The 26,581-nt window shown below is 48.8% G+C and overlaps 9 protein-coding genes across 9 annotated transcripts; 4 read left to right on the top strand and 5 right to left on the bottom strand.

The window, feature by feature from the left end:
* Positions 1–4,605: 4,605 nt before the first annotated feature.
* B0T23DRAFT_354843 (uncharacterized protein) lies at positions 4,606–9,215 on the top strand (the record flags this gene model as incomplete). Its single annotated transcript, XM_062836141.1, has 4 exons — positions 4,606–5,448; positions 5,510–6,001; positions 6,130–6,360; positions 7,777–9,215. The coding sequence occupies exons 1-4, from the start codon at positions 4,800–4,802 to the stop codon at positions 9,213–9,215; spliced, it is 2,811 nt and encodes a 936-aa protein (XP_062693555.1). The 5' UTR covers positions 4,606–4,799.
* Positions 9,216–10,383: 1,168 nt separating this feature from the next.
* On the top strand, positions 10,384–11,940 carry B0T23DRAFT_354840 (uncharacterized protein; the record flags this gene model as incomplete). The annotated part of the gene is made up of 1 exon (XM_062836140.1): positions 10,384–11,940. Exon 1 carries the CDS (start codon positions 10,537–10,539, stop codon positions 11,938–11,940), a length of 1,404 nt encoding a protein of 467 aa, XP_062693554.1. The 5' UTR covers positions 10,384–10,536.
* Positions 11,941–12,106: 166 nt separating this feature from the next.
* On the bottom strand, positions 12,107–13,503 carry B0T23DRAFT_314940 (uncharacterized protein; the record flags this gene model as incomplete). The annotated part of the gene is made up of 3 exons (XM_062834832.1): positions 12,107–12,334; positions 12,460–13,126; positions 13,259–13,503. 3 exons carry the CDS (start codon positions 13,501–13,503, stop codon positions 12,107–12,109), a joined length of 1,140 nt encoding a protein of 379 aa, XP_062693553.1.
* Positions 13,504–13,751: 248 nt separating this feature from the next.
* On the bottom strand, positions 13,752–15,302 carry B0T23DRAFT_102193 (uncharacterized protein). The gene is made up of 2 exons (XM_062831710.1): positions 14,953–15,302; positions 13,752–14,889 (listed from the first exon to the last, which is right to left on the bottom strand). The coding sequence occupies exons 1-2, from the start codon at positions 15,018–15,020 to the stop codon at positions 14,106–14,108; spliced, it is 852 nt and encodes a 283-aa protein (XP_062693552.1). The 5' UTR covers positions 15,021–15,302; the 3' UTR covers positions 13,752–14,105.
* Positions 15,303–15,937: 635 nt separating this feature from the next.
* B0T23DRAFT_102155 (uncharacterized protein) lies at positions 15,938–16,982 on the bottom strand. The gene is made up of 2 exons (XM_062831708.1): positions 16,474–16,982; positions 15,938–16,415 (listed from the first exon to the last, which is right to left on the bottom strand). The coding sequence occupies exons 1-2, from the start codon at positions 16,865–16,867 to the stop codon at positions 16,114–16,116; spliced, it is 696 nt and encodes a 231-aa protein (XP_062693551.1). The 5' UTR covers positions 16,868–16,982; the 3' UTR covers positions 15,938–16,113.
* An 847-nt stretch (positions 16,983–17,829) lies between these two features.
* B0T23DRAFT_102119 (putative deacetylase LmbE-like domain-containing protein) lies at positions 17,830–19,223 on the top strand. The gene is made up of 2 exons (XM_062831707.1): positions 17,830–18,239; positions 18,326–19,223. Exons 1-2 carry the CDS (start codon positions 18,017–18,019, stop codon positions 19,060–19,062), a joined length of 960 nt encoding a protein of 319 aa, XP_062693550.1. The 5' UTR covers positions 17,830–18,016; the 3' UTR covers positions 19,063–19,223.
* Positions 19,224–19,384: 161 nt separating this feature from the next.
* On the bottom strand, positions 19,385–21,361 carry B0T23DRAFT_403160 (mitochondrial ATPase expression-domain-containing protein; the record flags this gene model as incomplete). Its single annotated transcript, XM_062838751.1, has 1 exon — positions 19,385–21,361. One exon carries the CDS (start codon positions 21,359–21,361, stop codon positions 19,385–19,387), a length of 1,977 nt encoding a protein of 658 aa, XP_062693549.1.
* Positions 21,362–22,256: 895 nt separating this feature from the next.
* On the top strand, positions 22,257–23,104 carry B0T23DRAFT_313847 (uncharacterized protein; the record flags this gene model as incomplete). The annotated part of the gene is made up of 3 exons (XM_062834763.1): positions 22,257–22,379; positions 22,494–22,586; positions 22,829–23,104. 3 exons carry the CDS (start codon positions 22,257–22,259, stop codon positions 23,102–23,104), a joined length of 492 nt encoding a protein of 163 aa, XP_062693548.1.
* Positions 23,105–24,022: 918 nt separating this feature from the next.
* On the bottom strand, positions 24,023–26,225 carry B0T23DRAFT_375919 (GTP-binding protein 1). The gene has a single exon (XM_062836916.1). The coding sequence runs from the start codon at positions 25,724–25,726 to the stop codon at positions 24,044–24,046; it is 1,683 nt and encodes a 560-aa protein (XP_062693547.1). The 5' UTR covers positions 25,727–26,225; the 3' UTR covers positions 24,023–24,043.
* Between the last annotated feature and the right edge of the window lie 356 nt (positions 26,226–26,581).

Genomic DNA, 26,581 nt, shown 5'->3' with positions numbered 1-26,581 from the left:
GATCTTAGACTTATAGTATTATATTTACAGGAAATTTAGAATAATTAGGTATTTCTTCGAAATATTATAGATTAGGAAGGTAATTATTTTATTATAGTGTTTAATATAGAGTTTAATTATTATTCCTTTAAAAATAATACTTTTAATAATTTTATTAGTAAGAATAAATTTCTTTATATAGCGGAGGCGGAAATAGGGAAGGTTATATTTAATAATGAAAGAGCGATTGATAAAAATAAATATAGAGTAGCCGGTATTAATAAGGGAAATATAATAATCTTTATATAATTTAATTATAATATAAAATAATAAGAATATTAAATTTAAAGAAGTAGAACTATTTAATAATTATATCCTAACCTCCTCTAAACCTTTTAATTTTGAAGAACCTAAAATTTATTTTTATAATAATAATCGGAAGGGCTTTTATATACAATTAGGTATAGAAGTTAAATATTTTTTAATTCGTTATAATATTTACTATTAGCAATAGCGGCGGCGGGGGCTACAACGGAAGCGGTAGGGGCGGTAATAAGTACAACCTTAATATTATAGACCTCCTCTCTATTATAGCGGCCTTTACTACAGTCCTTACTTTTATTTTTCTTACTTTTATTATATTAGGGGCTTTAAACGCTATAATTAATAAAAGTAAGGTAATTATTAATAATATAACTATCGCCGCTATAACGGCAATATTTACCATTATAAATATATTAATTAAAAACGTCTTTATAAATAAAAATAGCGAGGTTAATAATATTAAAGTCTATTTTATTACTACCCTAACTAATTAGAACGTTATTAGTATTATAAAAATTAAAGGCGCCGTTCGTATTAATATTATTATTAAAATTTCTATTAATAGTAAGGGTATTATTATTGAAAAGACGAATATTTATTTTATAGCGGTAGTTAGCGTCCTTTAAATTATTTATAATAGTATAGTAAATTACGAACTACTTTTTAAAATTATTAACCTTAAGAAGGTCGTAATATATAAGAGTATCGCAGAGGCGCTTATTAATCTTATTACGTAGGTAGTAAACCTTTATAGAATTATCGAGGCCGTAAAGGTTTATTAAATTAGTAAATTCTAATTCAAATTCTATAAAAAATATATTCTTTATAAAGAATTCTTCGAAACGACGACTAACATCTATCTTTAAATTAATATTCTAAAAACAGGTAATTAAATATTCTATAAATTTAATACCGGTCTTTTAATACTAAAAATCTATATTTCCTCTATTCTAAATAATATTTAAATTATTTTAAATATTAAATAAAATTTCAGGACCTAACAATATAATAGTATAAATAATTTTAATATTTTTATTAATATAAAAGAAAGGGTTGTACTTTTATTAAAATAAAATATAAAAATACTATATTTTAAAGATTTCGTATTTATAGGTTATATTAATATTCTCCTTACCAGTAAAAATCGGCGGGTTCTCTATAGTCTACTTTAAAAATAATATTTTATTAATACTAATACTAATAATTTTATTAAAATTATTAAGTAGGGATTAAATATTGATATTATAAAATTTAAGGGCAGTATAATTTATATTAAAGTTATTATATTTCTTCTAGAGGTCGTTAAATTCAATTATTAAATTAAAATAATCGAAATTCTTTTAATCAAAATTATTTTAAGCTCTAATAACTACTTTACAAACGGTTTTTAATTTATCCTCGCTATATTTAAGGTTGATAGCAACGTTTTCGTATTGAATAAAATCGTTATAATAAAAGCGACTAAACGGGGCGATAATTAATCGGAAAACGGGGTCCTAAATAATAATATTAATTGCGTCGAAGTAAGTGCGAAGGATAATTTTCTTCTCTTTATTATTATTAATACCAATAAAAAGATCGTTAATTATTATTAAAGGAAGGAATTTAATAAACGTAATTTAATAAACAGTAATATTAATAGTATTAACGATTTTATTAAATACTTTATAAATATTATTTAAATTAAATAGTATATTTTTAGAAGGGGTACTAAGGTTAATAAAATTATTAATATTATTAACGGGAGAGAAGGACGCATAGTTACTACTTTTATTATAAAATATAAGAAAAGTAATTATACGAAGCAATCTCTTATTCCTTAAATAAAGAGTATTTACCCTTATTTATTAAATAAAGGGAACGAAATTATAATTACAATTATTGTAATTTATAATTATTAATATTTAGAGTATTAAATTCAGCAATTCAACGAACAAGGCGATTCCTATACGTACGCTAATTGAAAATTAATAGTACAATAAAAGAGAATAAGTTTACGCTATAAATATAATAATTAAAAGGTATAATTAATTATTACGGGTAAAGGGTAGGTAGTAGATGTGATTATGTGTAATTGTACGAAGGAGAAAGGAAGAGAAGTATAGCCGAGTATTTAGAAGGTTAGCCTTATAAAGGCAACCGCCGGCGGGTCTAATAGACCCGCGGTAGGCAGCGTTCTAACCAATCAACTGCCGGTAATAGTCGGCTTACCGGCGGTAATAACAGCGTACAACAGTTTTAAAAGCTGCTGTACGCTGGTACCAGGCACAAGGCACACAGGCTAACCCTGTGACACCCGTGTTACCCTATTATAGTTGTTGTAGATTCTTAGCGTTGTACTGAGTCTAATCGCACTTACCAATTAAGGTAGCGGTATCCATCCATATTGCTGGAACCAATTCCCCAAGGAAAGCACTTTCCAACAACCAACAACTCTTTGCGGGCCGACAATCCTTGTTGCTTTTGGTTTGGACTCTACTATAGCGCGCCAGGGGGGTTTTGGAAAATGATCACCTGTATGATTTTACACTTGTGAGATATGATAATTGTAAAATGATCCTACGATGATATTGGGTGTAAAATATAAGGATTCTATAATTCCACTAATACTATATAGATCAATTTTAAATGAATTATTTATTAAGCCCAAATATTTTTAAAATTGATAATTTTATCTAATTGATTATTTGCTAATTGTATTTAACTTAATATAAAAAGATGATCTTCTTATTTTAATTATCTTATCTTCCAAAATGATTTTGAAATAGGGATTTATTTTTTTACTATTTATTAAATTTAATCAAAAAATCGAATAAAGATATATTTATTTATAATAAATAGGATTATTTTTCTCTTAAATTTAAATTTGTATATAATTATCTTCGAAGAATATAACTATTTTATACTAAATAATAAGTAGAAAAAAGGAAAAAGATATTTAAATACTATAAAACCCTAATAGTAGAGATTTATAATACCTAGTATTTTCTACTTTATTTTTTACAGTTAAGTTTTTTTTTTTTTTTTTATAAGACTTTAACTACTTAAAACTTTTTAAATGGAAAAAACTTGCCCTTAACTAAAATCGAACTAACGATCTTAGAAAAGATAGTAAGAATAAAAACCATTAAGCCACTAGGCTAAATAATTAAAAAAACATTTGAATTTCTTTACTTATATAAGTAAGTAGAAGTAAAATAATAATTGTAAAATTATCTATTAGTAATATAAAAATATAAGAATTATTTAAAATATTTAAAGTTTATTTATTAAGTAGGGCAAACTTAGATTATAACTGTAAAATTACACACTAAATATTTAAAAATAAGAAATTATTTAAAATATTCCAAATTAAAAATAATCCTCAATAATAAAATATCTTATACTTTAACTAAAACAAATGTTCTTTCTAAAATGAACTTCTTAGTAAAAGATTAATTTAATATAGAAATTAGACTTTGAAAGTTAAAAATTTTTTATACCTAGGAAATAGAATTTATACTAAATTTACCTATAGTATATAAGACTAATTGTGAAAAAAACCATAGTAGGAATAATTTTTACAATTATATTATTTTATAAAGAAGACCGCTACTATAAATATAATGATTTCATTTTTAAGAAGATACCGAGCATTATTTTACAATAAGAAAATAAAGCCTCTACGGGAAAACAATCCAATTACATCGAATTGATCCCGCGGATCATTTTTACAGATACCGTGTGCGCGCTATGGTACACATGCAACACATGCTACTTTCGTATCGGATCATATGTCTTCCATGTTAGGTACCCACTCTCGCGCCACTGTGCTAGTGCAGATAATGTGTAGCGAGAGGACCTAGCGAGCTGCATGTACATAGTAAGGTAGGCGATGTGGTGTTGGTTCCCCACCTTCCTATTTGATCCAAGCTCCTCGTTCCTGCTTCCGCCATTACATTGACAACCTGAACTGCATAATGATGTGCAAGGTGGAGAGACGGACCTTCCGCCAGTTCCCACCGTCTACAGTACATACCTACCTACCTAGTCGTAGATACCAGACAGGTACACAGTACGCTGCCCTGCAGTCCCGATCACACTGCTGCTGCATCTAGACGCCATCTCCCGAGCTGCCAGGTCCCATATGTCTCATGGGAGAGTCAGAGATAGGTACCTCTAGGTAGCAAGTAGGGTATGTACCTTAGATAGAGGTATCGTTGCAACCTGAAGCGGCACGGGACCAACCATGATTGCAATGGGCAGATCAAGTCCTGGAAGCCCGAGAGCTTTGCATGACCGGGCCGGCTTCCGCATCTTACTGTATTGTCAACACCATAGGGGGCTTAACGACCGAGGTAAATGTAATCGTATCGGCCAGTCGTCGGAATGGCCATGCTTCATTAAAACACAGAGTCTTGCCATGTCGACTTACTTCCAAATCAAAACCTTCCTCCATCTTACATCCCAATCACCAACTCTCAGAGCCGCCTGGCTGTTCCAGTCCAGTCCTCATCATGCCCGTCAAGTTTGCCATCAGCTCTAGCGCTCTGTCACTAGCGCTTTTGCTCTTTGGTCATGGCAATCCGTGCCTCGCCGCGACAACAGTTGACAATTCTTATATTTACTTGGACAATGCGGAATATCTTGTCGAATCCTCCAATCTCATCAAGATGTCCTGGTCCGCATTGGAGGCCGCCTTTGCCAGCCCCAACCGCTCGGACATTGCCACTTTCACCGGTCTGGACTGGACAAAGCCGTATCCCGGGACTCCAGTATCAGGCTTCACTGCCCATCTGCGGATAGCGGACGAGGTGCGTTTCCCGCCCGCCGTGACGGAAGAGAATGTTGTCACCAACGTGGCAGCTCTCAATTTCGGCATTCCGCCCTCCATGAGGAAGGCAAATGGCCTCCCCAAAAGCATGCATTCCTCGTGGTACATCTGTCAACACTACTACATCAGCACCCTGCCTGACCCGACGTCGGATATCGCGCACGATTGTTCCTTTCTGCCCAGCCAATGCCAGAAAGACCTGAAAGCCAGCTTGACTAAGAACTGGGGAGCATTCGAGAGCGAGCAGGGTGGCATGTGCGGCACATGGGCCTTTGACTTCATCACGGAAAGCTGCCAAGGCACGCTGGGAAGGCTCACATCAGATGTACTGGGTAAGCGCAATCTTCGAGTATGAGTGTGCATGGAGTGAGGATGATGTCTAATTCTTCACAGGTTGTCCTGCGTCCATTACCGAGGATGATGGCTCTGCTAGAGATTTCGCAGTTGATGAAGTGGGACCCTATGCGTGGATGGTTGGCACCAATTACAACGACCCGGGCAATCAAACATCGTATTATGCTGCATCCAACAGGACCTACATTTTTGCTACTGTTTTTGGGTACAACTCTGGATACACTGGTTCGGTCCAGCCGGTGGTCGAACTTGCTTGTCTTCGACCCCAGTGGACCGCACCACCAGAACCGCCAAAATCGACCCAGACCACTTCTTCTTCTTCTTCTTCTTTGTCGTCATCTTCTACTTCTTTTACCTCAACGGCGTCAGGCTCATCTTCAAAGACCTCAATGGCCTCGTCCGCCTCCGCTATCTCTGGGTCTAGTACGGCAATGTCTTCAACTGCTCTGGCCTCATCGTCGTCACTGACTTCAAGCAAGACTACTACTTCCACTGCACATGCATTGCCCTCCTCCACTATGCACTGCATAGGTATGTCATTACTGGCCACAGTTTCCCAGTTTCCCCGTGCATTCCTGTACACTGTCTCTATCTACAGGCAGGCAGCACCCCACAGCGAGAAAACCAAGCTAACTTTGTTGTTGTTTTTCCCCCATCAGGTGGTACCACGGCTGAAGGGGTCTCGGGCAATCTCATAGGACTTTGTTCCTACAGCTGTGATTACGACCACTGCCTCGACTCTGCTTGTATCTGCACCCAGTCCGCGGCGGCGGCAGTCGCGGCACCAACCCAATTGGCAGGCAAGCATGGGTGCCCGGCAGACAACCAGAGCCCTTCCAACTCGGACTATTCGTATTATGTGGATATGTGTGAGTTCATTTGCAGTCGGGGTTACTGTCCCGAAGGAGCGTGCAAGTATTGCTGAGCTAGGCTGGTATTGCCCCATGACTGGAGGGGAACCTATGTGGGTGCCTCTATGATGAGAAAATCGGACAGCTGGTACCTACGTACAACTATGTACATGTATCTTGCGTGAACGCTAGCGATTGGCAACTTGGAAAGAAAGATTGGAACATGAATGGCCGGTCGTTGATTCGATGCGCCCAGGGGAGGTACCTAGGTGGTATAGAGGTCACTACGTAGCTGTAGAGTAGGTCGGTAGCGAGGGGGTTGGATTAGCGACTTCGGAGCACGATGTACATGCCCATCAATGAGACTTCCACGTGCATGTTGTCAAAACAGCAAAGGGACGAAATTTGAACAGGGGCAGCCACACTGCAAGGCGGCCCGGGGACAGAACAGCGTCCCGTCGTTGTGCTGTTGGCCCGTTGAGGTGGGTCTTCCTCCAACGCCTGACCGGATCGACGCAGGGATTGCAGCGGCTAGGTACATGCACTACTGTGTAAGTTACCAGTACCTAGAGATAGGATCGGGTAGACAATAAAGATACAGGGGTAGAAGTAGTACCCACAAAGGTTCCTTACTAGTAGGTATGTACATACTACCTACCTATAACAGATAAGTTGGATGGGGAAGGAAAGCGATATGAATAGGCATTTGCTTGTCAAGGGAAGGACCGAATGTGCATCTGCGGCAGTTGCAACCGACCATTCTTCTGTATCATGTATTCAGATGTTTCCCTTCTTCCTGACGCGCGACTTGAAGGTACTACACTACAATCCACCAAACATTCGATCCCATGGGATGCTTAAGTTCGCCTTCCTGGTTTTTCTATGACACCCAATATGCTTGATAATGAGAACTCTGCCTGGACTTCGTCAAACCCAGTTATCTCTCCCTGACTCAAACATCAATCACCATTCTCAAGTGTGGCGTTTGTTTCCGCTTATCGGTTCTTGCTATCCTTATCACAATTTTGCGCCGGGTTTCCCAACTACGACGAGCGGCATTCAGTTCATGTTGCCCGTGTTCGGTTGTTCTTATTATCGTTCGGCGAGCCAAGCCCGTCTTGATTGAACCTCCCCTCATCGAAATGCCCATTTTCTCCCTCACCAAAAACACGCCAATGTCCATTTTCTCGAGATACATTGTCAAGTCTGTCCCACGAAAGGCCTACATCAGCTTCTTTTCGCGCCAGATGTCGTCGGCCTCTGATAACATTGCCTATCGCCCTTATACCCTTGACTTATTCGAAGGGTTGAGAAGGCCCCAACAACCTATCCCGGATGACCTTGAGTATCGCGTTGCATTACGCGGGGAGCGTCTGCCCAGCTGCTTCATACACATGCTCGACTATTGCACGATCCATGGCATACGACACAACGACGCATTTGCTAGATCTGAAGCAGTTGTGAAGCTTTGCGAGACCTCTGAGGACAAACGCTATGCCAGGGCACGCAATGCCCGACTTATCATGAGCAATGAGGTCCCGGATATGCCGACGGATGATGTTAAACCCTACTGTTTCTGGCACCCCGACACGGCCAATGAAGAGACATACCGACTTTTGGCAACGCGCTATCCCGACATGGCGTATCCTGTCGGTCGAGCATGTGCTGTGGCAGGATACGATGGACTGTATCATGAGCTTGACATCCTTCCCGAGGTCTCCATCGCCGAAGAAGCTAGAGAAAGCTCGGCGGCAAACGCGGGATCTAAGGCCATCTTTGATCACATCATGAAACAGCCAGTTTGCTACGCCGTTTTGGACGATTACACCAGGTCTGTCCACCACCAGAACCCACGGTCACCGGCCTTTATGAACGGAGATACCGCCGTCCGATCAACACTGGATGTGACAGTCACACCGAGGGATGTTCCAGACTGGTGTGATACCCGCCACTTTTTCGACATCGCCGAGGATTACCACGTTGCCGAGGTTACGACACACAGATCGTTCTTCGCATCACAGGGAACACTGCCTCCAGAGCACGTTGAACTGCTCTACTCACCTCTCCCCTCGCATCTGCCCACCATCATCAAGGATCCGTTGATCGTGATGGCGGCCTATGAGGGGAACCTAGACCGCTATATTCGCTTGCGTCGGCCCCATATGGTCGAGCAAGAGCATGGGGCCGTCCTTCGTGGCATATACCATAACACTACATTTGCCAAGTGGTGGTCACTCCAAGGGGATAAGTGCGAGTTCGATATCCGAGCGGCCACTCTCGCACGCTTCATCATGGTCAATGACTTGTCGCACATCACCGAAACAGATCCACATCCAGAAGATGACTCTGACGAGATTCCCGGAATGATATGGTGGCCCCTTATTCCTGCCGAGGAAACACTGAAAGCCCTCGCCAAACGTCGTCCGGATATGCACCTTCAGGTAGCCATGGCTTGCATTGCCGGCAACTACAAGGAGTTGTGGGACAAGTTGGCCCCTAAGCCATCCAGACAGCTGTATGAACAGGCTTCGCTATGTCACGATGCTAGCGTTCGCAACCACTTTGTCGACTATCTCGAGCGTCGCGCTTCTGAGCTAGGGTTAAATGTCAAGGCCCTTAAGGAGGTGAACAAAGTTCTTGCTCACGACTGGTGCTGGAATGCGGCGAGACTTGATAAGGAGCCCACTAGCTGCTGGTTGCCCAAAGAGATCAGCATAGTGGGTGAAACCGGCTATCCTGACACGGACAATGTCTACGGAAGTCCCGACCAGACCAACTTGGCCGGCGATTATCACTCCAACTGGGAACTCCACATCTGTTCATCCGAGGAAATGCGGGCCAAAATACCGGCATCGGAGTCTGGCATTTACCTCTATGATAATGATGATGAATAGGTAGGTAGGAATGGTCAAGCAGGCCGGGTTCACTCGTTAGACATTTCTGGGGTTAAAGTTGACTTTTCATTGATCGGAATGGAAAGGATTTGTGCAAGGGGCGGATGATGAGGATGTAGCTATGGCAGAGTTCCCTTGTGAGCACAGGTTCTTGGTGATGGTGGCGGTCATGCTTGTGTTTGGGAGGAGTCTACGATACATAAGAAAAGTATCAAATATATACGTAAAGACAATAAGAAGACCATCAAACCACTATACAAGGCTATATCCTGACAACGTGGTCCTCAAAACACACGCGCAAGGACAGCAACCAGGCGTGCATCACCGTCAACCCTGATACACTGGGGCTTTTTCATGTTTGAATGCGTGGTACATAGCTGGATCAATCCAATGGTGACTTGTTTGTTAGCTTCATGGTGTTCCTGGTATTCCTATAGACGAGATTCACCCCAAGCTGTCCAAAACCTTAGAAGCATGAAATGAATGGCTTGGTACGAGTCGGAAAACATAAGGTATGAATCTCCGAGATAGCATATTCAAGGTGCGCTGAGGATACCTACCTCTACCTAGGTACGCTTTGGTCATAGAGCAAGTCGCCTGGTTTAGGGGTAGATGAAAAGCACCTGGGGAACTTGACCTGAAGTCTTGAACGATGGACAAATAACCTCTAGTATGGGATTGTATGGCGTTGATACCTACCTATCTAGGAACAGATGGTAGGTATTGATGAGTGATGAATTACGAACTTAAGAGACGTCCTCCACGGCAAATAATGATGGGGACAAACTGTGACAAACGCCGAGGGAACTAACTGGCTCTCCCCGCTTGTCTCCACAGCGGCTAGACCCCATTCGTCTGATGTGCGTGCCTGGGCGCGCCCTTCCGCTGTGGAACGCATGCACACGCTAAGCCACAACAGGAAAAGTTTTGATCATTGTGCGTCGGTCCCGCGCTGACTGTGTCGCTCCTCTTTCCCGCGACGGGCCAGGAGCGCTAACAATCCCACAGCACATCAACTCACTCGACTGAATCTGGTTTTTCTTTTATTTTTTCCTTTTATTTCCTTTTGCAACCAGCCGGCCTGGAATCCCCGTACTTATAAAAGGTTGCGCACCATCTATTCACTTATTCCGTCGCATACCCACAGACAGCGTCAGCAGACAAGTAAATTGAATGAACCGCAGCCATGAAGATCACACAGGTATGTCCCTCTCTTCCCTTCCCTCGCTCCAGTCTCGCCGCGCTTATCGATGTCTCTCCCTTTCTCTCAAGCCCATGACCTTCACAACACCAGTTACAAGTATTCTCCATCCTCTTTTCCATGTCCACTGCCTCTCTATTCACACTCCACGCCAACAATACAACTCAACTCTCGTCAACACATGCACACATACATACTAACGCCTCTTCCTCTGTCCCTCAGCTCTACGTCTACCCCATAAAAGCCCTCCGCCCCATCCCCCTCCAACACGCCCAACTCACCCCCCAAGGCATCAAATATGATCGCACCTTTATGCTGTACCACGTCAAAACCAAACCGCAAGCCAACGATGGTAGCAGCTTCACCACGTCGACCGAGTTGAAGAAAATGCAACTCTCTTCCTACCCGCAATGCGCATTATTCGAACAGACCATCCTTTCACGCGATAACGGGCAGAAGGAAGTTCTCGTGAAATGGCACGCCCCGTCTCTACCCACCGAGGGTACAGGTCGTGAAAGTGGAGAGGAGCTGGGAAAAGAGCTAGAGCAGGCAGAGAGGGAACGGCTAAAGAGGCTGGAAACGGACACGATCACCGTTGAGCTTGATCCGCCGCCGAGAATCGACGAGTTGGAGAAGATGGAGGTTAATCTGCACGGGAGCCCGACGACGTGCTACAAGGTTGGAGAGGAGTACGACCGATGGTTTTTGGAGCGGTTTGGGTTTGAGGTTGTTTTTGTTTATCTTGGGGATGGGAAGAGGCAGATCTTGGGGACGAGTTTACTGCCACCAGCAACGTCCCAGCAACAGCAGCAACCACCCGGAGGAGGTGGAGGGGGATGGCTCTCCACACTAACAAGTCTAACCTCCTGGTTCCCCACCGTTCCGATCTCCATCCAAGCAGAACGCGAAGAAGACCGGAAGCCAAAGCCGTGGATCACATTTACCGATTGCGCCCCCTTGTTGATAACCTCGGAATCTTCCCTCTCTAACGTCTCCGCCCGCCTCGCTCCCGACATGGACTCTACTTCTTCCGAATCAACACCTCTGCAAGTCCCAATGTACAAAATGCGTCCTAACCTCGTCTTGGACGGTGAAGGGGAGGAGGCGTGGGCAGAAGATTACTGGGGTGAACTTGTCGTTACCTCGAGTTCCAATTGCTCGCCGACAAACGGCAACGCCAACGGCAAGACAAAGATAACAAAAACGAAACTTTACCTCACAGGCAATTGCGTCCGCTGCACCAGTCTAAACGTCGATTACGACACGGGCAAACCGGCCAAAGGGGAGATGGGGACTGTTCTCAAAAAGCTGATGAAGGATCGGAGAGTGGATTCGGGGATCAAGTGGAGTCCTGTGTTTGGGAGGTATGCATTCGTGGAGGAGAGTGTTGGCGATGGAGGGGATGAGCAAGAGCAAGAGGAAGAACGAGAAGAAAAGGAGCCGGGAGTATGGATCAGCGTGGGCGATGAGGTGCAGGTGACGAGGAGGAATGAGGAGAGGACGGTTATGGATTGGCCATTTTGAAATGCTCGCTTCTGTCAAAGACTTGGGGACATGGAGGCGCGGGACGAGATGCGGTGGGTGTTTCTTGAGGTATACACCAAACATGCATTTCGGCCGGGTAGTTTTGAAACCCGACCCAAAATTTCATCCAAACTCGTGCCATCCGAGACATCAACCACAACCACCGCTATAGCCCAAGACGCCTCAACAACAAATCCACCTCCCTCGCCACCATCTCTGGGTCGTCCTTTTGGATAAAATGCCCACAGCCCTTGGCAATCTTGACCGGCACCACATTCTTGTCACCATCACTCTCACTGTCGACCGCCGCCAGACGGGTCAACCCCTCGTTGTACCGCTGCCAGGCCGGGTTCATGTACCCGTTGATGACAGCTTTGGGGATGGACATTGGGCCCTGTAATTGGGGAGAGGGGGAAGTGGTGTGAGAAGAACTGTTTGGCAGGTAGGTAGAGGGTGGTAGTTTCACGTTGGACAATGGGAGGGGAATGGGAATGGGAATGGCGCAGGGAAGGAACAGACCTTTTCGTTATGCTCTGCAAAGACGTCCCAATCATGACCAATGACTATTACCCTTGGTATGGCAATCCGTTTCCTCGCCCCTTCCCTCGTTGTGCCTTGGTCCTGCTCATCCACAGGTAATCTAAGCCTCGGCTTGTCAGAGAACGGAAGTAGACCCCTCAACCCCCTCCGATCCAACCTCTCCGGATTTCCCACACTCGGATGGAACTTCTCTCTAAACTGCTTCCTTGTCCACCTCAACGCCTCCTCATCCACCCCTTCTCTCAAATCCTTGGCAGGATCAAACCCAGGCGCGTCCGGATCGGGAAACACGGAAACAAAGTCCGAGTTGGCCATCATCGAATCGAGAAAGAGATACCCGACTACCCGCACGTCAGGGAAGTAGCGACCATTGTAGAGCCGCGCGAGGGGGCAGCCAATGCTATTCGCCACTATCACCACGTCCAGCCCCTTCAGGTCCCGAGCCAGGAACTGGCGAGAGACGAGGAGCAGCATCTGGTGCAAGTCATCCACCACGTCCTCTGGTGTATGTCCATAAGGCGTGTCGTCCACGGCCGGATCGGGATCACTTGGATCGGGATCGGAGGCACCTTGGCCGAAGCGGTCGTAGGTGAGGATGTTGGGGATTTTCATGATTTCGGGTACATGTATCCCATCTTCATATGCACTATCTCCTGCCGCCGCCGTCGCAGACATGGATGTGTTGCCATGACTCCCGTTCTTTTCAGACACAGCACCGGTTTTGGATCCAGTATTGGAGGAGGAGGAGGAAGAAGAATAAGATGACGAAGTAGAAGACCGTCGTCGCTGCTTGTCGCGGATGCGCAAGAAGCGGGAGATGGCCTCAAACCACGAAGAGCGAGGGAGGATGAGGCCGTTGAGGAAGACGAGGAGGGTTGATGAGGGTGGTAAAGCTGCTGCGATGTCTGGTAAGGAGTCTGCAAAGTTCGACGTGGACATGGATGTCCCAGGGAAGAGGGCTGAAATGCGCAGACTGGCTGAGGGTTTGTGGGGGAGGGTGAGGGAAATGTCTTGCAGTTTCATTGGGCAGGTATGACTAGATGTGGGGGTAAAATGAAAGATACGAGTTGGATTGGAGTGTATTGAATATATACTCTAATGATGTAAGAGATGGATGTGATTGAATTGAACTGGCAAAGTGGTAAGAAATCGGAGTGAAATGACAGTGCACACGTGTTGATGTCGTGTTAAAGGTGGATGACGCTGTTTGGGGAAATGCGGGGCTTGGAGATCACGACTACCCTCACATCGGTGATGTTGGATCCCCGTTCCCTGTTATTGGAAACGAACTGGTGGGACGGCCCGAGAACGGCAGTACGGGTACCTTAAATTTGATAGACAGGTGTTCCTTGTTCGTTACCAACACAACGGTGCTTTCAACCCGTCAAGAATTCGCCAAATGCCTATATACACCTCCAGCGACCCTTCCCCTATCAAACCAAGATCCAGGCCTTCGAAGCAAGCAAGATAGACAAAATCCAAATATCGAAAGTAAAGGGGGTATCCACAAAACCACGACCTCCCCAAAGCCCAGGCTACCTACCTACGTACACAAGCATGAACCATCAATACAATCCCTACTCCCTAGATCCCACCTGCAGAAACATCCAACCCAACCATGCCATCTAAGCATACCACCCACTCTGGGGATCTCCCAAGCACTCGCCCACGGTGCCCGTCCCAAACCCCCTCGCTCTTAGGGTGGCCACCATCTCCCCCACCAACCTCTCCACCGTCCACCGATGCACATCATGACTCAAGACAATCGCCGAGTCCGTCTGCGGATTACTTCCCAGCTCGTTATTGAACTTGTCCACTGACACCTGAATCCCCGCCTGACTATCATTCTCGTAATCCTTGGTATCCACATCAAAGTTGACAACATGCAACCCCATCCCCTCGAGATCCTCCAAACATCCATTTTCGCAAGTCGCATACGGCGGACGGATGTATCTCGGCTTGATGCCCACCACTCTTTGCAGCACATCCTCGAGTTTCGTGACTTGCTCGACGCGCTGCGCTGTTGTGGCCGTGGTCAAGTCCAAGTGGGACCAAGTGTGCGAAGCGATCTGGTGCCCCTCGCTGAGCATGCGACGGAGGATGGATGGGTAAGGGGTAGATTCGTCGTCGATGCCTGAGACCCAGTTGGCGCCGTTGACAAAGAAGGTGGCGCGGATGGGGGGCGAGTAGGAGGCTAGCGTGTCGAGGAGCTGGCTGGTGTAGATGTAGGGCCCGTCGTCAAAGGTGAGGGCGACGATGCCGGGAGTTGTGCAGTGGGTGATTACCTGGCCGGTGGGCACTGCTCGGTGAAGGAGGTACGATGAAGATGACGAGGACGAGGTGTCCTGGTTGGGATAGTGATTGTCAGGCCCGTTGTTGTTGTTAGGGTACAACTCCCGGGATGGAGGACTTCTATTGATCGTTAATTGTTATCAAACATAATAGTTGCAGTTTTGAGGACGACGGTCTTACACTAGCATTGGGATTGCACGTCCTTGGGCCACGAGAACCCCAACAGGCAGAAATGTTGACCAGCGCATCGTAGCTCTCTAAATCAATAATATCTCGTCCAGCCAATAGTCATTGGTGCCGATAGAAATCGGAATCGTAATCGAAGAGAGGAAGACCAAGTCGGTACACTCGAAGATTGTAGCAGAACGTAGCAAAAGACAGATACCTAATGAACAGGACTCATACCAGAAAAGGAAGCCGGACTTCATCTTGAACGGACACAGAAACCGACCGGGACTTATATACAATACATCGACTACAGTCTCCTCGCGAGAAGGCAAGCAGGTCTACGACAGTGTTGCTCTGCCACTTCAACTTGCCAGAACAGGCAGTCCGAGCGGCGAGACCAATCTCACAAGCCCACTTCAGATGATCGTCCAGAATGATGCCCAAAGCGCCTGTCAGAGCTGACATCTAGCGCCCCTTTTTTCGTATTTCTCAAATGTGCTCGGACGTGTGCTTGGTGGGTGTGATTTGAACGTCAGAGGCTCTCATCCCTTGCGGTCCGTCTCAGACCGGTTGAGCATCCCTCTCAGCCTTGTGGTCTGGGGTACCACCCCTCGATACCACGAGACGCTGTGTCAACAAAGGGGAATGGATTTGCATTGCAGCGCTCATCCTCCTGGGCTTGCATATACGGTCCAACGATATCTGACATGGTGGACCGGGAAGACACGCCAATGGTCGACGTGTACGGGTTATATTGAAGAAGTTTGTAGAACGTGCATGTGTCACCCCGCCGCCTCAGGTCAGACTACCATCAAGCAGTGAATAGGTGGGGGGTTGATAGGCAAATAATGCAGAGCAATGTACGCTTGAAGGGGATATATGAAAATCTTAGCGCCCGAACCTGTTGTGTTGCTGCATTATCATCGCCCTTTTCTGTGGTCGTCTACAATCACCGAAAGAAAGCGGACTCTGTCCAACCACTTACAAGACTTTGTGGCGTCTGCCTCGTGGTATAGAATGCTGACTGGTTCACACGTATGAACCGTTTGCGTAACGCGACACTGGCGCCACCAGTCCTCGCATCTCCCTCTGCCGAACCCGTTTGCTTGGCCTCGAGAACACCCTCCCCCCTCGAATCACGCCCGGTTCTTCCGTGCTGACCACCAGGCCACCTCACTTGATGTCATAACCTTTGACTTTAAGGTATGTGCCTGCAACCGCCAGGCTGAGGACAGCCCAAGGAAGCTGGAGTTCAATGACGGACCACACCCACAAGCAACCCACGGGTGGCGCTTGCTTCATGACGGCCAGGTATCCGTACGTGTTTGTGATGTGGATCAGGTAGCATCCCGAGCACACGCTCATGACAAAGAAGATGACCTGTCGGAGGTGGTTTTGGTAGCGGGCAGGTAGGCCAGGAAGGATGGTCGGGTTCGAGGAGTGGGCGTGGAGAGTGTAGACGAGGAAGCCGAAGACTGGGCAGGAAGACGTCAGTAGGTGATATCGTGGGTGGGTGGGCTCGTATCGACATACCCAACAAGGCTTGGATTGCCCTCGTCCAGACCTTGGGCCAGACGATGCGATCGGCGGAATATTGGTTCTGGACAAAGACGTCCAAGGTGAAGTGCAGCATGGCCAAGCTCACGGTGTAGAGGGTGGTGTCGAGGAAGCGCTCGGCTCCGGGAGACAGTGGTTCGTCGTCATCGTCGTCGTCTTTCTTGCTTTTCGTCTTTTCCGGCTTCTTTATGGGGATCTTTTTGATCTTGGGGGGATTCTTTGCCTTGTCGTTTTCCTCCTGCTTCTTGCGCGCCTGGTCAAAGAGCCCCCTTTCCTCGGCCAGCTCCAGCAGGGTCTTTTCCTTGGGTCCACTGCGGTCGGGTTGCTGGAATTTGAGATTGGACGGAGACTCGGCGCGTTTTCTGCCCATTGTAGTGTTTGGGACTGGCAATATGATGAACTTGAGAATGTTTTGTTGTGCGACGACACGGAGGGAAAGCAATGGAAGTGAGATACTGTACTAGTTGATGACGGAAGACGCGAGGATGACGGTTAGGTAATGATGCCCCTGGAGCTTCAGTGGGTCGGCCGCTACGTAGCTACCTACCTAATCTACCTAGTCGAATAGCTCCCGCAATTGTCCCACTTGTACGATAAGAACGAAGCCCCGATAAGGCCAAGGTAGGTTTCAACTACAACGAACAGGAACTGAACAATCATCTTGGTGTACCTCTACCTACCTCTACTGTTGTGACTCCAGTTCAAGATTGTCAACTTCTAGGCTATCATCAATTTTCCAAGTATTCTCCGAGTGTCCAGGTCTGTGATTGGTGTGGATTGGAGGAAGAAAAGGAAGGCAATCAGAAGTAGGATACTTGCCGAGCTTCCATTTCTTGTTTGTTCGTCTTTCTACAACCTCATCAACCACGCGCTTCCCCGCATCCCCATGAACACCCGTGTTCAAGGATAAGGGGGAATTCCCGTCTTAGAGGTATGATTCCATGTTCTTTCCCTTGCATGCAAGTATGTAGGTAGTCGTGACTCCAGCCAACCGGCCTCGTGTGAGACATTCCATCCCTCCTTACTTAGTCCGTCGTCTTCGTCCCACCTCCCGTCGGCCCTTGCCGTTCCGTACGATGGGTATCGAGCTCCCGCATGTTTCCATCCGACCTCAGATGGCGGGGATTTCCAATCTTAAACCTCCCGTCGAGTTTATTCCCCGCCTTCAGTTCTTGTCCTTGTTAAATCCGTCAAAGTTGTGCTGGAGAACAGTACGAGGCACCTGATAGTATCCATTGTGTGTACATAACTGACGCTATAGAAAGCCTCCGCTCCCCCACAATCCGCCGGGCCCGGGCCCGCCATCTCCCAAGTGGAAGCGGGCCCGACCTCGATAAAATATGGAAACATATCCCTGCTTGCCTCACATCCACACCACGATAGCGCCCAAGCTTCAGGGGATCACCCGCTGCCACCACTCACCACCGCGTCCCCTCATGACGCTGCTACGACCCCAACTTCTTCCGGCCATCATCCGAGTCCAACCAAGTCCCGGTCGCCAACAACAGCCCGCGCCGCCATGAACTGGCTAACAGTCCTCAGCTTGGCCGCCGTGGTGATCCCCTCGCTCTACATCTACACCGTCTCTATCGTCGCCACACGTTTCCCCGTCCTGCGCAACAAGCGCATATGCCTGCTAATTGCCCACCCGGACGATGAGGCCATGTTCTTTGCGCCGACCGTGCTGGCGCTCACGAGGCCCGAGACAGGTAACCATGTCAAGATTCTGTGTTTGAGTAGCGGTCAGTGCTCCTATTCCGTCCATCCAACCTTTGCCCATCTTTCTCTGCCTTCCCACCAACAATTGCTAACCAGCTCCGAACAACAGGCGATGCCGAAGGCCTCGGTCCCACGCGCAAGCGCGAACTTGCCAAATCCGGCACTTACCTCGGCCTCCGCTCCCCCTCCGACGTCTTTGTGATCGACTCGCCCTTCTTCCCCGATAGCATGACTACATCCTGGGACCCCGAGCGCATTTCCCACTTGCTAGCCTCGGCTTTCGCTCCCGAACTCAAAGAGACCACCAACATCGCTTCCGCCAGCGCCTCGCGATCGTCCAAGAACAAGAGAGGTGCTGGAAAGGCGGAAGTGAAGCCCACAATCGACACCATCATCACTTTCGACAAGCACGGAATCTCGGGACATCCGAATCACATTTCCCTCTACCACGGCGCTAGGTTGTTTGTGAGTCAGCTGTTGGCTGCTACGGCCGGGAAGAACAAGGAAAAAGGGCAGGGGCAGGTGGATCTTTACACACTTCCCACGCTCTCTCTGCCGCGCAAATACAGCGGGATCCTGGACGCCCTTCCTACACTGTTGGAATGGGCATGGTCAGCGGGCATCACGAAAAAGGATAAACATGAAAGGCCGGGCGGCTTGGTGTTTATGAACAACCTTATTCCTGGCGAGGGGTGGGCGAGTGTGGACAAGGCGTGGGCGGCCATGACCAAGGCACATGTGAGCCAGATGAGGTGGTTCAGGTATGGGTGGATTGGCCTGAGTAGGTATATGTATGTGAATAGTTTGTTCAGGGAGGTCGTTCAGCCAGCTACGGCCGACAACTGAGATTCCTCAATGAGTGATGGGGATAAATGAGGATTGCTTTTTGTTTTGGTTAGGACGGAAAGATCGGAAACGGCGGTTATAGCCGAAGAGACGAGTATAGTTAACAGGGGAGGGAGCTCCTATGGAAAGAAAACATTTTGGCGTCGGCAGTTTGGAAAAAACATGCGCTCTTCGGGTATCTATATTGTCAAAACACTTTTCCTCATCAAGTCGTAATCCCCCTCCAAATCCACCACAGCCAAGAGAAAATATCAATACTGCAACCAGTCCACGCGCCCTTGCTTTTCAGCCTCGGACACAACCGGTCCCACCTCAAACCCACCTACGTCAACAACCTCAACACCATCTCTGCCCTCTTTCTCTCCATCCTCTTCCCCTCTTCTTCGATACTCTTGCCCCTCCGTCTTACCTCGCCCATCACACCTTGCTCCATTTGCCCCTGTCCTTCTTCCCTCTCCGTCCGTGTCATCTCATCCACCCCCAGTATCTCCTCCACCATCTGCTCCAAACCCTCCCTCTTCGCCGCCCTCGGCCTCAACGTCTCCACCGTCTCGCCCGCCGCCCTCTGCAACTCCTCCGCCTTGAGAAGGTCCAAACTCTGTTCTCTCAGTCTATTGAACCCCCTCGCAGTTTCCGGCCTCAAATCCATACTCACCACCGCCGCCTTGCGGACTTCGGTCCACCTCTTTTCCGCTCTGAACCCTTGCGGCGCTCCCACCCCGCGCTTAAAACGCACTACGCCCGTGGGAATCTCGTAGTGGATCGTATCGGGCAAGAGGCCTGGAAAGGCGTGGATGAGTTGCGGGATCAGACGGGTGGAGATGTCGTGGGAGGGGAAGATCTTGACCTTGGCCGTGGGTTTGTTGGGACCGGGGAGGTGGACGGGGGATTTAATGCGCTTGAAGAGGAGGGAGAACCACTTGGCAAAGGTGTGGACGATGTAATCCTTCCGGAGCAGGGTTTTCTCCCAGAGGAGGGTGGCGTGCGCTGGGGAGTGGCTGAAGGCTGCTCGGTCGAGAGCGTGTAAGGGGTAGAGGGATTGTAGCTCTTCCACTTGCTTGCGGTAGAGAGGTTCGAGGTCGAGCATGATTTGTATGGCGCGCTCGATCTTGTTGTTTTTGATCAGCCATTCGACGTAGATTTTGTATTGCGGGAAGCCGGGTGTGGCGTTGTAAGGAGGGGAGGTCATAGTGTCCCAGATTAGTTGAACTGCGTTGCGGTGTAGTCGGCGGCCGGGGATCGAAACGATCTTCCACTCTTTTGCTGCCCGGGGAGAGGTGTGAATGTAGGCCCATTCTAACAGTTCGAACCAGACTGATGGGGGAATCGGAAGGCGGTACACGGCAGAAACGTGGTCGAGCATCTTGCACGCCATGGCTATCATGCCGTTCGACCCATAACAGGTGGCGATTGTCTGTAAAAGACGGGTGGTAGGAGCCATGGGTGAGCCAGGCAGAAAGTCTCGCCGCCCGCCGGTGATCTTCAAGTCGCCGGTTTCGATGGAGCCAGAGACATCAATCTTGTAGTTAAAGTATAGAACGGACTGTACGTCTTCCATTACCCCTGTCCTGGCGTAGGCGATGAGAGCAGCGCAGACGAACTCTTCTGACAGTAAATGTAACCGGTTTCGCGCGGTGCCAAAGACGAGATCGACGGGTGAAGTCCGCCGTAACATCCTCATCAGGTAATCCACCTTGTGCTCTGCGCCAGGATTCTGCCCAAACCTGTCCAGCCGCTTGTTGGTCTCGTCAAAATTCATCTGTCGCAGCTGAGACAAGTTATCAGGCGTGAAGTACGGCAGAAACCGCTTCTCGGGAAACAGGTTTACAGGCTTGACGCGGAAGTCATGCCGATTGTGTTGGGTGTACAACGGTTCCGTCAAGAACCGGGCCTTGAGAAATTCGGTATACAGGTCCGTCTGGCGCTCCCACATCTTTTCAGAGACGTTCATGTGGAACCAGATCTTGCGAGCCAAGAGGGGGTCCGAAATCGATCCGGCGCATCGCAGCAGGACTTTGTAGTCGGACAAGAGAAGGGGAGAACCCGAGCGGAATCGACGAAAGGCAGCTTCGTGAACTAGGGGGTAAATGTCGGTGTTTCTTTTTCTGACGCCGAAATTATTGATCAGAGCCCCCAAAGGGGACCAATTGGCCATGGCTGGGTCGACCCATATGTCTCCTAACGGATCTTGGTCTTTGTGAATGGCTTCGACGGGGTCGACGGAGCGGAGAAGTTCGCTGAAAGCTGTTGGGGGAAGTTGAAGGATTTCAAGTTTGTTCTCCTTGAAATAAGAGAGCATTTTGTGGGGTTGTCTGAAGGCCCCGGTGAAGCCGTCTATCCAGGGCGACCGTTTTGTCGGAGATGGTTTTGCGACGACGGGTCTTGCGAGAAGGGTTCGGAGGAGGAGGAGCTCGTCTTGCTCGAGGGGCTGTCGAGGTCCGTCAAGTTGGTGACCGAATCCATGGTGGGCAAAGTTGCCTGGGTAGGGAATTGCTGAGATGGGTTTTGCTGTTTGGGTCGTAGAATGGGGGAGCTTCTGGAGCTTGTTGATGGCGGAGGTTCGTCGTCGAGATTCCGGAGAAGGAACTCGAACCCCACGACAGGAGAGAAGGGCAGCCATTGGTTTGCGGATTGGGGTTGACGGCGTTATATACCACCCCCATTGGCGTCTTTCGTCCGCAATTCACTTGACGCTCGGCCGTGTTGTTGAAGGGAAGCTGAGTGCCCCTGGTGGGTGTAAGTCGAGGTGTAAGTCAACCCCGCTAACTAAAAGAGGAGAAGTGCGATGGATCTCGCGATGCCCGCCTTTGCAAATCCGGGGAAGGCCTGCTGTCACTTTGGGCGCCTGTTCCTGCCAAGACTTTGCCCAGTCGAAGCTCTGGCATAAGCGTTTAAGAACCAGCCAAGATTTCACTGAGGAAGCGGTCAGTGCGTCGGGTTGCTTCAGTTGCTCTTGGCATGCGACCAGCTGGCACTGACCTCAATTCGTAACGAAGCGAGCGCTTCCAATCGGGCAGGCATGGAAACCCCCCCCCCGCCGTCCGTCACTGGCACTGGACTCATCATCGTTCTAGGGCGCTGCAGCTGAGGTCCCCGCCATCAACAACAGGAACACAACAACAACTTCATATTTTTCTTCTCTCTCTTCACTCGTTATTCATTTTTGGCTCTTTTGATATCACACATCACACAAAATGGCCGACGTAGTAGAAGATGCCGGCTCCGTTTCCGAGCCCATGGACCTCGTCCGCCTTTTGCTTGATGAGGTTGTCTGCGTCAAGCTGAGAGGTGATAGGGAGCTCAAGGGCCGTCTGCACGTAAGTCCACTCTTTATGTTTACATGTCCCCTTTTCAGTCGTCACCTCGTTCCCGTGACCCCTCACTCACCACCACCCGAACTCATTGCTAACTCCTCGGATACTGTGACGTAGGCCTACGACTCCCATTGCAACCTTGTCCTCGGGGAAGTCGAAGAGACCATTTACGTCGTGGATGATGAAGATACCGAGGAGGATGACCTGAAGGTATGCCATCTCATCACTTACCCACCGCCACTCTCTCGTCAACCCACCTCTCACCCCTTTCCCGTTATACTCACCCTCCTTTCCCTTTCCTTCTCATACCACTTTGTTCTTTTTATGCTCTTCCCTTCCCGTTACTCTCATATACTAACAAAAGACAGACCATCTCCCGCAAGTCCGAAATGCTCTTCGTTCGCGGCGACTCTGTCGTGCTCATCTCGCCCTTTACCCGTTCTTGAGAAGAGGCCGTGTATGTGGAGCGGCCAGTTGACGAGCACGATTTCCGCCACCGCTACGGCATCAAGCCCTTCTCCGGTGGCCCGCTTGGCCAGGACCGGTTGCCCATCGGCAGGTGGAACTTGGCGCACGTGGCGGATGAGGCGCAGTTTTGGGAAGGGGTAGATAGGGAAGAGGAGGAGCATTCGGAAGGGAAGGGAAAGGGAAAGGCAACGGCGGAGGGTTCTGGACAGTCAGCAGCCGAGGGTTTGTCTCAGTGGGAGTTGGACATGGGTCGTCGTTAGCCTACCTAGGTGGTGGCTTCCTCCAGGTCAAGAGGGGCGTCGCTTACAAAGGAAACCGCTAACCATGCTTCGGGAGGAGGATAAGAGAGGAAAACGAGGAGAGAGGTTGGCTTTAGATGTGACTATCACCGTCATCACATCATGTCCATCGTTTGTCGTTGGACCCGAAAGATAGATCACGGCACAGATATACCATTGTTATTCCCGGCCATGGAGCATTGATAGCCAGGCAATCTGCTTCCTTTTGAGGAGGCTGAAAAGGATCGCTCGTACAAAGAATACAGTACGTTGCTTAAGAATTTTCATAAGTTCATTTAAGAATACCCGTAGGTCACTCATCTTCCACCAAGACACATACAAGAGCCACGTGGTCCATACTTCTACTACTTAAATATCTGCAGATGGTGAGTCACTACTAGTTCTGTACTGTGCCCTGACTGCGCCGCTCCGTATATGAGCCATCAAAACAATGAGCTGAGGCCATGCATCAAAGAAAGTATAACAAAAAAGATAACGCGACCCCCAACTTGGGTCACCACAACATCATCTGCCCAACGCCAAACCAGCACTAGGCGCCAGGTCACTAAGCACCAACCTTCACCTCGTTACCGCCACCCTCATGTTTGACATCTTCAACGCCCGCAACCACCTTATCACCCCCTTCACCGACATTAACCCCGCCCAACGGCCGTTCGGGATCATACCCTACACTCTTGACGATACCCAACCCCTTGGTTCTGCCTTCTCTGAAGAGGAGTCTGTCTCCCGGGACTAGATATTCGGGTCTTTGGACAAACCGGAACGCGACGGTAGCCCGATCGCCGGTTCTGATAAACGGACGATCAACGTCGATGATGGCGCATGTCTGGGAGACAGGGCCGACATGAAGCATGGCCTGGTATTTGGTTTTGATGGTGGTTGCGTGGGAGAGGATGAGGACTATTGCACGTTAGGATACATACAGAATTTTTGAATGGCACCAAGGGGCAGAGAAAAGTGAAGACAAAAGGAAGCGGCGTGTTTACCTTCAGCAATGAACTCCCGATACACCTTCGGCGGTCCACTTTCAGTCTTGGAGAGCACCACCATTCCCTTACGAACGTCCTTTCTCTTGACCCTCTTCAACGCGAAGCTGGCCGACTGGCCCGCGCTCGCCGCCGGGACGCCTATCCTCTTCCGCTCAATCGACCTGATCGCCGTGGTCGTGAACTTGCCCAAGCCATCCGGCCCCAGGTAAACCTCATCACCCGCATGGATGACCCCCGACTTGACGATTCCCGAGACGACCGTGCCGACGTGGGGGACGCTAAAAGTGTCATTGACATGGAACTCGAAAGGCGCGTCGGCGTCGTACCGTCCATGGTGCGGCAAGATGTTGAGGAACGAACGGACCAAGCTCAAGTTCTCGCCTGTTACGTTGCTGACCTGGAAGATGGGGCAGATGCGCTGGGAGACGAACTGAGTGGCCGTGTTGATGCATTCCTCATGGTTCTTGATGAAAATGGGGATCTTCCTCGCACCAGGAGACTTCAAGATGCGGGTGATCTGGGTGATGGTCTGTTCCAGGATGTTGGGCGGGCAGATGTCGATCTTGGTAATGACCACCATTATTGGCACGTTCAGCGCCAAAGCAATACCAAGATGCTCTTTGGACATGCCTATTAGCCCGTTGTTGGCTGCTACCATTAGCAGGCAGTAATTTGGCGACGATGACAACAAGCCGAAGACGGTCGTCCTAAGATACCGTTCATGCCCAGCAAGGTCGGTAAAAGTGATTACTTTCGCACTGCGCTTGCCTATTTCCTCCCACGAGAGCTTGCGACCGGGGGTGTCGGAAAGAATGGTCTGACCGTGCGAGTCGAAGCCCATGATTTCCATGCCGACGGAAGACGTACGACCGGTCTCAATCTCGTGCTTGTGTCGGAAAAGATTCACGCGTGCGCGACCGCGACCGTCGTCCAAGTCGCCCTTGACCAGAACACCCAGCATCGAGGATTTGCCAGCGTCGACATTGCCCACGACTGCTATTCGCGTTTCGATAACATCCTCGGCTGCGGACGGGCGTCGACGGATCATCACCTTGCCGCTCACGTCGCCATCGCGGGTTGGGGCACCGTCGAGATCGCCGCCCAAGTTCTTGGTTAAGAGCAGCTGGCAGTCGGCATCAATCTGGGCTGCGGCCTGCGATAACCTCTTGTATGCCACCTCCCAATCCTCCTTGGTCAACTTTAAGCTCTCGCCATGGTTCTCGAAGCCGATGTCGAAGACGGATTCGCCGTGTCCTTCGTCCAACCGCTCACCAACGATGTCGGCGAGTTTCTGGAGGGAGGCGTCATCGTCAGGGGCGGACAGCAGAAGGTCGCGAAGTCTTATTCGCGGACCGGGCTCGGAGAGGTTGAGGCTGTCGAGGATGTCGTCGAGCTCAGCATGATGTTCGACTTCGGGGGCGATTTTTGAGGATAATGTTGAATTTGGGCCTGTCGCTGCTAATGCTGTCGCAGTCTGGCTCTGGGCAGCCTTGTTCGGGTAGCGCAATGCCTGCTGTCTCTCGACGTACTCGGCAAAGTCGCTAAGGGCAGCTTCGCCTTTTCGTCGTTCGTGCGGTGCCTGTTTTGATGCCATGGCTGCGGTCGGGAGGTGAGCGATAAGAAGGGTCAGGAGCCAGGTGTTTAAAAGATCACAAGTAAGCTATCTGGTATATCCTAGGAATCATTGGGCCGGAGACAGTTGGGAAGAAAGGTAGTAGGTATTCAAGCTGGTATTAATTTGCAGGGACGTGGGACACAGAGGTAGTAAACGGTAAGACGGTATTTTCGTCAGACAATGATAAGTAGGTAAGACAAGAGCTTCAAAGACACAAGTAGATGGAGTATATGCCAGATGCAAAACTAAACCTGATGCAAGAACAGAACGAATGGAGTATGGATAGGAGGTAGTAATGGCAAAGGCTGAAGAGTGTGCCTTCTTGTATGCCTTGAAGAAGAAGCGAAGTTTCGGTGATGTTCTTCTCGCCGTCTGAGTCGAACCCGAATGGAAGCCAAGGTCGGTATGTACTATGGCATCGATATGCGGGCGTCAGGGTACTGTAGCGGTCGAAGAGTCATCCAAATCAATTAATGCCCCTGCAGTGCTGTTGGAAGATGCACACAGCAGTCGCCTTACCCACAATCGATGACGGTGACTAACCGCAGCGGCGAATGGACTTCCCGCCATGCCAGCCGCTTATCGATAAGGTCCCCGCTTGGAGAGCTGGGGGGTGCCGGCTGGCAAAACCCGGCAAGACTGATCCACTGTTAAAAGAGAACGCCTCGGCTGGAGCCGGGCCTGGAGCTGCCTGGCCGTTGGTTTCTTGGTAAGGCATCCTTCGAACCTCCAATCGGCCGGCAGTTGCCGTTCAACATCACTGCAGTGCAAGACCCCAACTCTTGCTTGGGATGGCTTTATGCACCCCGGATTCGTGCGACGATAGCATCGCAG

This window comes from Neurospora hispaniola (assembly GCF_033458365.1).
Source record: "Neurospora hispaniola strain FGSC 10403 chromosome Unknown B0T23scaffold_3, whole genome shotgun sequence".
NCBI classification, from domain to species: domain Eukaryota; kingdom Fungi; phylum Ascomycota; class Sordariomycetes; order Sordariales; family Sordariaceae; genus Neurospora; species Neurospora hispaniola.
Note: the sequence above shows the minus strand (reverse complement) of the source record. Positions and strands in the feature narration are given on the sequence as shown.

Coding starts and splice junctions, on each gene's coding strand:
- B0T23DRAFT_102193 (XM_062831710.1), bottom strand. CDS start 15,020: ATGCGCTGGTCAACATTTCTGCCTGTTGGGGTTCTCGTGGCCCAAGGA. Junction 14,890..14,952: donor CGTGCAATCCCAATGCTAGT/GTAAGACCGTCG, acceptor GATCAATAGAAG/TCCTCCATCCCGGGAGTTGT.
- B0T23DRAFT_102155 (XM_062831708.1), bottom strand. CDS start 16,867: ATGGGCAGAAAACGCGCCGAGTCTCCGTCCAATCTCAAATTCCAGCAA. Junction 16,416..16,473: donor GGCAATCCAAGCCTTGTTGG/GTATGTCGATAC, acceptor CTTCCTGCCCAG/TCTTCGGCTTCCTCGTCTAC.
- B0T23DRAFT_102119 (XM_062831707.1), top strand. CDS start 18,017: ATGAACTGGCTAACAGTCCTCAGCTTGGCCGCCGTGGTGATCCCCTCG. Junction 18,240..18,325: donor GATTCTGTGTTTGAGTAGCG/GTCAGTGCTCCT, acceptor TCCGAACAACAG/GCGATGCCGAAGGCCTCGGT.
- B0T23DRAFT_375919 (XM_062836916.1), bottom strand. CDS start 25,726: ATGGCATCAAAACAGGCACCGCACGAACGACGAAAAGGCGAAGCTGCC.